Source organism: Pararge aegeria, chromosome 14 (genome assembly GCF_905163445.1).
Source record: "Pararge aegeria chromosome 14, ilParAegt1.1, whole genome shotgun sequence".
Lineage (NCBI taxonomy): Eukaryota > Metazoa > Arthropoda > Insecta > Lepidoptera > Nymphalidae > Pararge > Pararge aegeria.
In genome coordinates this window covers 17,860,876-17,870,639 of record NC_053193.1, presented here as the reverse complement: position 1 = coordinate 17,870,639, position 9,764 = coordinate 17,860,876, and the positions used below count along the sequence as shown (strand labels likewise).

At 38.7% G+C, this 9,764-nt stretch overlaps 1 protein-coding gene across 1 annotated transcript; it reads right to left on the bottom strand.

Moving 5' to 3' along the window:
• Positions 1-2,182: 2,182 nt before the first annotated feature.
• LOC120629497 lies at positions 2,183-9,508 on the bottom strand. The gene is made up of 9 exons (XM_039898439.1): positions 9,463-9,508; positions 8,482-8,618; positions 7,156-7,309; positions 6,234-6,446; positions 5,534-5,690; positions 4,686-4,795; positions 3,322-3,413; positions 2,649-2,807; positions 2,183-2,256 (listed from the first exon to the last, which is right to left on the bottom strand). Exons 1-9 carry the CDS (start codon positions 9,506-9,508, stop codon positions 2,212-2,214), a joined length of 1,113 nt encoding a protein of 370 aa, XP_039754373.1. The 3' UTR covers positions 2,183-2,211.
• Between the last annotated feature and the right edge of the window lie 256 nt (positions 9,509-9,764).

The window sequence follows — 9,764 nt, the reverse complement described above, 5'->3', positions numbered from 1 at the left end:
TAATAACACCTCTCTAAATGTAATCACTTGGGGTGAGAGAGGTCAAGAGCAGATCCATACATACCAGAGAGAATGTCATGAAAGGCTTAGACTTATAGACTTTCCGCATGAGCTTCGTGAGTGCTGCGACCGCACCTGTAGTGATCCTAAGCATGGAGTCGCTATTACAAAGTTGTACGGTGATATCGTCCAGGCCCTTCGAGATTCCTCGGTGGCGAGTAGAGAACCCATCGGCAAGCGTAGAATAAAAAAGACAGTGATAGGCTGGAATAAACACGTAGCTGAAGCACACGGGCAGGCGAGGCAAAAATTTTTGTTCTGGTTATGTTACGGTAAGCCAGCTACTGGACCGATTTATTTGGAGATGGCGGAGGCCAGAAGAGTTTTCAAAGCACGTTTAAAATGGTGTCAAAACCACCAAGATCAGATTAAAATGGATATTCTGGCCTCACATCATTCTAGAAATGATTTTAGAGGATTTTGGAAACATACCAATAAATTAAATTATAGGCCGTCTATACCCGTGAGCGTCAGTGGCGTGAGCGAGCCTGGCGAGATTGCTAATGTTTTTAAGGAACACTTTTTCGTAAAATCGCCATTGGGGCCCTCTCATTCGATGCCTAATGTTGAGACCGGCAGGGTAGTGGGTATTCAATTTCAGTGTAAAGAAGTAGCAAGTATAATTAAACGCATGACCAGAGGTAAATCCCCAGGCCATGACGGTCTCAGCATTGAGCATTTACAATATGCTGGGCCACATGTACCGCGGGTTTTGACGATGCTGTACAACGTTTGTATAAGCCACAGTTTTATGCCTCAAGAGATGATGCGTACGATAGTTGTGCCTATAGCGAAAAATAAAACGGGGGACCTATCCGATAAAAACAACTATAGGCCCATCTCATTGGCTACCGTCATCTCAAAGGTATTTGACAGCTTGCTAAACACTCTCTTAAACAGGATAATTATGCCACATGACAACCAATTTGGATTTCGGCCTGGTTTGTCAACAGAGAGTGCTGTGTTGGGGCTAAAGCATGCTGTTACGTACTATGCGAGGCGGAAGACTCCGATTTACGCCTGTTTTCTAGACCTGTCGAAGGCATTTGACTTGGTTTCGTACGATGTATTATGGAAAAAGATGGAGGAAGCAAATATACCTCCAGAACTTACCAATATTTTTAAATATTGGTATCAAAACCAAGTCAACAATGTCCGATGGGCAGGCGTTCTTTCGAATTCGTATGGGTTGGAGTGCGGGGTGAGGCAGGGTGGTTTATGCTCGCCGACTCTCTTCAACCTTTACATGAATGAATTGCTTTGTGAGCTCAGCAGCACCAGGGTTGGCTGCTACATAGATGGGGTTTGTTTAAATAATATAAGTTACGCCGACGATATGGTGCTGTTGAGTGCATCGGTCTGCGGTCTCAGGGTACTGATGGCTACTTGCGAGGCTTATGTAGAAAGACATGGACTTACCTACAATACAAAAAAGAGTGTGGTGATGGTCTTTGAGGCTGAGGGTAAGACACCGAATAAAGTACCTCCTATTTTGATCAATGGGGTAGTATTGGAGAGAGTTTATCAATTCAAGTATCTCGGGCATATTTTGACTCCTGGCCTCAAAGATGATGCTGACATCGAAAGAGAACGGAGAGCATTGTCAGTGAGAGCAAATATGCTGGCTCGCAGGTTTGCGCGGTGTACCAACGCCATTAAAATCACGTTGTTTAAATCATATTGTATGACGTTCTACACGTGCAGCCTGTGGGCTAAGTATTCTCAAAAATCGTATAACGCGCTCCGTATACAGTATAATAATGCCTTTAGGGTGCTGTTGAAGTTGCCCCGCTTTTGTAGTGCATCGGGGATGTTTGCGGATGCACAAGTTGACTGCTTCTTCGCCACAATGCGCAAAAGATGTGGCGCCCTGGTGCACAGGTTGCGGGGTAGCTCCAACAGCATCCTAAAGATGATCGCCAGCAGGTTGGACTGCAGATATGTGAATCACTGCTGTGCTATTTCAAATGGACTAGAACGGCGGTGATTCGCATATCCCTCTCTTATACGTAAGTTACTAACATAGGCTAAGTATTTACTAACAAAATATGAGCTGTATTTGATGCTTGAAATAAAAATTATTATTATTATTATTATTATTATATATACTTATATGCATTAATTAATAAAACAACGAGGGACTTGTTGTGCTTATGTTCTTAGAAGAGTGTACATGGAGTACGAAGTCTGCATGATCTGTAAGAAGAAAACACATATTTATTGCATCGGATAGGAACATACTCAAGTTATTTCCCGTGATGACAAATTCCTACGTTCACGTTATAATAAAAAATTATAACAGTCTGTCATCAGTTTTGCAATAGTACCTAGGTACATTATGTGTTTATCTGTACTAATATACATATAAACTCTGTCACACTAAGTGTTTATGTATATGATTCATAAAAATATTCATCAGACGTCTTGTATATAACATTAGCTACGCCAATAATTATTATTTAATTAATAAATAGTTTCAAGAAACAATTAAAATTATATTTTGATATAAATACGACTGCATTATTGATATACTTCAGACCAACATGGACTCGTTGTCACATAGTATATTTATTTATCTACCTACTTACAGAGACAAACATTTCCATGTTAAATGTCAGCATCCCCATGGCCTTGAAATGTATGGGGATCTGGGCCCTGGCGATGATGATCGCGATGGACCTCTTCACACCGGCATCCTGCAGCGATTCCCACGAACTGCTGTATGCTACCGTCGCTACTTCGGCAGCCTTCAACAAATCAAGTACTGATGAAATAAATCAGTATATTAGTATATATTATTATTAGTTGTTGCTCGTACAGAAATCAAGTTCAGGCAACTCGTACCAGGTGACCAGGTGTGGGCCTTATAAGAAGGCTTAGAATCACTCAACGGGCGATGGAGAGAGCTACGTTGGGAGTATCTCTACATGATCAAATCAGAAATGAGGAGATCCGTAGAAGAACCAGAGTTACCGACATTACAAGCTGAAGTAGAAATGGGCGGGGCACATAGCTCGGAGAACCGATGGACGTTGGGGTACCAAGGTGCTGGAATGGGTTTACAGACGATGTCAAACGAGTCGCAGAAAACAAGCGGCCCAGTACCATGGATTTTGGAACTCCCTACAAAAGACCTATGTCCAGCAGTAGACTTCGATCGGTTGAAGTGCTGATGATGACCAGGTAATACCACGGAAATGCACTGACCACATTTATAAACGAAGCTAAAGGTATAAGTGTTAGTTTTCTCTTAGCACTTACCCGCTGAGTGACGTCAGAGGCGAGGTGGCAGGGCACGTAAATGTGGACCGCCGTGGCCACCGCGTAGAAATAGTACATGGCATTGATGTCGGCTTCCTGGAAGGATAAGATTAGGTACAGAAGCAGTGCTTTTTGTGACAGTGCCTGTCCGGGGTTGCTTAATTTTGCCGCCAAGCAGCAATGCTGTGTTCCAGTCTGAAGGGCGTGGTTGCCGGTGTAATTACATGCGGCTTAACATCTACGCCTCCGCCCGGGTTCCGTTCCCTTCCGTTCCTTACCGTTCCGTTCTGTTCTGTTGTAAGTCGGTATATTTTGGTTGTTATACAAATTACATTTTTTTTGTAACAATATTTCTTTGTATTTTTAAGTTTCTTGAATATCCTTTCGAATGTAAAAGTATTACTACCGCCACTTTACCATTAAAAATAACCTACTTTCGGACTGTAATTGCTCTTTCAATTGTTGTGTGTGTTTATAAACAATTGCTAACCTAAATCTTCGGTACGTTTAAATCATCTGCAATACGCCACATTTTAGTGTAGCAATACACCCCAAAAAACAGAACTGTAAACAAATCATTTATATTTTTCTAGACTACAATGTTTTTAAAAGACAAGAGCCGCATTGAAGTGTAATGTTTTTTATAATTTTAAGGATCATAACCTAACCTTAACTGTCGTTAAAGTCTTTAGAGTCATTTAAGGTCAGATTTTTTTATTATTTTTACTGTTTCTTCAAAAACAATTTAATGCAAATATTTAATTTTAATAATGCTTGTATAAAAGTGAGTTATCGTACATACTAACAAGTGCATGCTGTGACTACCTATAAGTGAAAATATGTGTCATTAGTAACCTAAGGCTAGCTTTATTCATAACGATAATTCATGTAATTTTGTTGGTAGTTCTAATAAAAATAAATAAATAAATGCAATCCAAGCCGAAAACGTCTTATAGGGTAACCGAACGATATTATGTACCTAAAGCCGTTCAGAAAACAACATATACTTAATCGCACAGTCAGAAAAAATCCCAGACTCAAGGCCAAAAATCCCCTGCTTTCATTATTATTTACTCTAGAAACTTCTAAATACAGTTAATCCAAAGTGCTCTGTTATATCTACATTTCATAGTTTCAAGTTTTGTGTATGTTTATTATTTTTCAAATAGCATCGTTTCTTTTCGCGTTTTTCGATCATATCTCGAAACTTGGTTTTTGTAGTTAACGACACTTTAGACTTAGGACAGCAGTATTAGCATACTGACCAGCTTATAGGTATATTTTAAGTAATGTAATTTTAAATTAATTTTATTATGTATTATTTTTTAGATATAAATTATTAATAATGTTATAAGTGTGCGCACTTACTGCGTTGCTCGTAATTTGACATAGAGCCATCCCAATTTGCACGACTGCGTTGAAGAATGTCCCAACGAGCCAAACTTCGAAACACTTTTGTATTTTCTCTATTAATCTGCAATTTAAGAGAATTTCTGCGAAGTCAGTTACGGGCAACGAGAGAAGATAGATTGATATTTTTTGATGGCCGATTGGCGCAGTGGGCAGCGACCCTGCTTTCTGAGTCCAAGGCCGTGGGTTCGATTCCCACAACTGGAATATGTTTGTGTGAAGAACGTGAATGTTTTTCAGTGTCTGGGTGTTTATATGTATATAAAAATATTCATCAGTTATCTTAGTACCCATAACACAGGCTACGCTTACTTTGGGACTAGATGGCGGTGTGTGTATTGTCGTAGTATATCCCTCGTAGCTTTAGATTTGAGATGTCGTAATCTTAAATTGGTACCCACGAGACGGGCAAACAAAGAGAAGGGTGGCACTGAATCGTAAACACTTGCGAGAGCTGGAGGAGAGCTTTGCCGTGAGGCACACAAGGAGACTTTGAAGTTGTTTTTAGGATAAAAAGAAATGTAAAACTCATATAACTCTTCTCTGAAATAAAAGGCTATTTTATGTATTTACTTATTTTATAATCTTAAATCTAAAGTTAACAAATATATGTATATAAAGTACGCATCAAAAGAGCCTTGACTTTGACTTTCAACAAGATTAATTTACTTTTCTTATCGCCATTTTATAATGATTCCTACATATTTGCAAAGGCAATCGAATAATTGGAGCAATATTTTATACTAAAGAGTCCAGAGGCCCAGAGGTTAAAGGAGGGTGAAATATAAAGAATAAAGGCTACCTTATAACTCCACAGTGTTCCTCCACAAAGTTGGCTATATTTGCTTTCATTTTTGGAACGTCCTCTGCATCATCCAAGATATGTTGTAATTTGAGGCTGAATAGTTTAATCTTTAAAGATACGTGCAGTATGCATACTGAGAACAGACCATCATAACCTGGAAATAAAAAAAATAGCTCGCAACTGTTACGATCTGCAGTCCCGTGAACTGCGAGCTAATCGGTGACAAAAGTATTAAAGGTTTACTTTTTATTTTTTATTCCACAACAAATTTCTGTTTGTAGATACTCTACCACTGGTTCGGAAGGCAGATACTAACGTGAAGAAGTCGGCAAGAAATCGAGCAGTTGCTCTTTTCCATCAGCAATTTATAATTTAGCATTCACTTTTCTATCTCGTGGGAGATGAGATGCCGGACGCATCCAAGCAATCTTGATGATTATTTATTTATTTATATTCTTTATTTGCACACAACAAATACAAAAGAAGAATAAAAAAAACACAGACAGAAGCAATATAAAAAGGCGGCTTTATCGCTAAGTAGTGCTCACTGCCAGGCAACCTTAGGATAAGGAAAACAAAAGGATAACAGACTGCAAGTTGTGCATAATTAAAAAAAAAATACGTACTAATAACTACATACTAAAACTTGAACTATTGATATATATAGATAACATTTGGATTATGAAGAGGATCTCACCAGCAAATCCAAGGAAGATAATCCATATGACATACAGAGTGTAAATAGACATCGCTTCAAAATACGGAGTCTCATACTTCTTCTCTTCGGTTACAAAGATCAGCTCAGTCTCGTGGACCATGTAGCGCTTCGGATCGTTGGACAGAACCTGCGAGTAGATAGTACACACGCAGGCCAGTATGGGGTACGAGGAAGCCGTGGCTGCTAAAATACCTACATCAATAAACACTGGCTTAGCAGTAGTAGAGCGAAGACATCGTATTTACGACATTGTCAAAGCCAAAGTCAAAAATATCTTTATTCAAGTAAAGGCCCATAGATGGTGTGCACACAGTAGTGATATGATGGCGATAACCAAATTCGTAAACTTATAACTGAAGCTACGAGGGTTACATACGCTTCCTGGTCTTAGAAGGAGCCCACAAAAAAACTTAGCCGGGTGTTCTTTTTGTTATCACCATCTCACATTGTCAACAGTATATTTTACATGCATAAGACCGCAAATAGTTTCGATTAAAAAATAATCCTGTGGCAATAATTTGTTTTTCTGGGCTAAAAAGAATTTTATTTTGAAATTTTGATTTTGCCATATTGATTTACACAAACAGATCTTCGCCAATGTACCCTCTACGCACGTTTCGTTCCGACACCGGAGCATTTTCAGGAGATATCGACTTTACAATTATTAATTACAAAGTCAACATTTCCTCAAGATACTCCGGTGTCGGAGCGAAACGTGCATATTCATATACAATTTAAGTATTTATAAATTACATCATACAGTCTCCTACTTTTCGCGGAGTTAAACAAATAAGGTTTCATTTTCATACTATAAAATTACCTATATGAAATGGGTAATAAATATTGGTTGAAAAAATTGGGATAAATTAATTTAATATGATTTAGATTCTAAAATACCTACCAATCCAAAGGTTCTCCAGGGTCTTGGTCGTTTGTATAGTGTCTTTGGCAATGTCCTGGCACTCCTCTGGTAATTCGTTGAAGGTTTGATAGTCTTCATTAATCTCAACGATTATTTCCCTTAGCTCCTTCTTACGAATTATCGTTATTATTAGCTGTGGAAGAATATTAGTAAAAGTCCTAATATATTTTCTCAAATTCCTCTTGAATTTATTGAAATTGGACCTATCGTGTAGAAGTTACGACGGGTATAGAAATGCTAAAAACAAGAAAAATGCCGTGGGCCGCCCGGCCGCGTATGATGTAAAAAAAAAGGCTAAAAAAATATATAAAAAAAATAAAAAATAAATATAAATATATCCGCGTATGTTATCATTTTTCTTTTTTTTTTTTTAGTTTGGAAATAAAACTGGACAGGGTAGGTAGCACTGCAAGTAGGTTCTAGGTTTTTTAAAGATATGAAAACCGATAATAACTGATTTGGTGCAGACGAAGTTGCTAGGTCAGCTAAAAATATTATAATAGCGAAAAAATGTCTGCATGTATATAACCTATACTTGGATAACTAATTCATTTTTTTATTGTTCTAGAGGAAGCTTACATTTTTAAGACGTATACATAGGTTAATTCTTCTTACCTAAAAGACACGGATTTATCCGTGGTACGGGTTTATCGAAAAAGACACGGGTTTATCCGAGATTTCAGAAAAAATATTGTAGGATTGTGATTGCCAGGGGCTGGATGCCCCTTATATGAACAGTCAAGGACTTACTTAAAGTCGAATGAAAGAAAGCCATACAAACATCCAAAAGAGCGTTTAGATGAATTTTTGGTCAGTGCCTTTCATTATTAAATTAAAATTCATTCAATAATTCTTTATTCATTTAGGTCTATCAAATGCACTTATGAAGCGTTCAAACAGACATGTTTACATAATAATGTGAGGTGGTTGTGTGTCGTTCGCCATCTTAAACCTAGGGCTCCGAGGGTTCCAAACGCGCCCTGCATCGTTATTAACTCACTACAGGGGACGGGTCTCCTAACAGAATGAGATGGGTTTAGGCGGTAGTCCACCACACTGTCCAAGTGTGGATTGGTATACTTCACACGCCTTTGAGAACATTCTGGAGAACTCTCAGATGTCTCAAGATGTTTTCCTTCAATGTCAAGCGAGTGGCCTTTAAATTTCATAGATTAAAAACGCGCATAACTCCTAAAAGTTAGTGAGGTGCGTGTTGGGGATCGAACTTGGTCCCATAGAGAGGGAAGCCGAATTCCTATCCACTAGCATATCATCGTCTCATAAAAAGCTTAAAATAACTCTTACCTTCACGAGAGTAAAGACTACGGACACCATAATAATGGACTGGCGGATCAAGTTGGCCAAGTCGTTGTTCAAGATACGGCTGCGCATATCCGAGCCGACGATCATAAGCGCGGGCAGCAGGGTCAGAATCAGGACTACTGGATTATCGAAATTTGATTGGTTAGAACGCGTGGGAGAAATTCGACAGATTAAAAAATTTTCTTTCTCGAATTCAAATTCAAAATTCATCTATTTCAAGTAGGCCTACTTTATAAGCACTTTTGAAACGTCAAGTATGTATATTTGTAGTGACTCTACCACCGGTTCGGAAAGTAGATTCAACCGAGAAGAGCCGGCAAGAAACTCAGTAGTTACTCTTTTCCAACATCAACATTTACAATTATTTTTCTATGTTTCGGGAGATGAGAGGCTGCTTCCAATCTACCTTGTCATTAAGAAAATTCTCTTCGGGCTGGGGTTTTCACGCTACGATCGTTCGGAGCCGAACTAACATGGTAAATAGGCAGGTGAATCGCGGTGGGTCGGGGTATATTCTGTAGAATAGCGAAAGAAAGTTTTTTTGGGAAAGTACCTACCAGAAGCGTAGAAGTATATATTATAACACTAGCGATGTCTATGAGTAAATGTAGACAGGGAAGGTAACTTAAGATGATGTTAAAGCTGCAACAAATTTGATGAATATTTCCCCGTAGAAGGAAAGCTAGCTTGCTTGGCGGCACCTCAGTGTGGTAACTAGCCACGGCCAAAGCCTCTCACCAGACAAATAAATCGACACTTATATTATAAATGCGCAAGAGTTTTTATTGCTGTCCGTATTTATGCAACCAATCGACTTGATTTTTGGCTTAGAGGAAGTTGAAATGACGGGGAATAACACAGCCTTTTCATTACTGTAAAACAAACGGTGCTCAAGAGATTTGCATAGAGCCGTAATAAACGACGACGAAGAATGCGGGCCACAGCTAGTAAACAATATCTTACCGATATATCTCTTCCTTTTATGCTCATTGCAAGGGTTGGGATACATCATTGACACTGTTAGAAAGAACATATACATTGTATATGTTTCTATGAGGCTCTTAAACTTCTTGCCTCGTTCTCCCGATTCACCTGCGACATCAAACATGCAGTGGCGTGCATAGAAGGTATGCGCAGGGCATGCAGTTGATATAAAGTGAATAAAATCTCCAGTGAGAGTTATAAATACTTAAGGGTAGGCTTTTTATAACTCTTACAACGCTTATACTTAAGTTTTTTCTAACTCGTACTGGAGATTTTCTTCA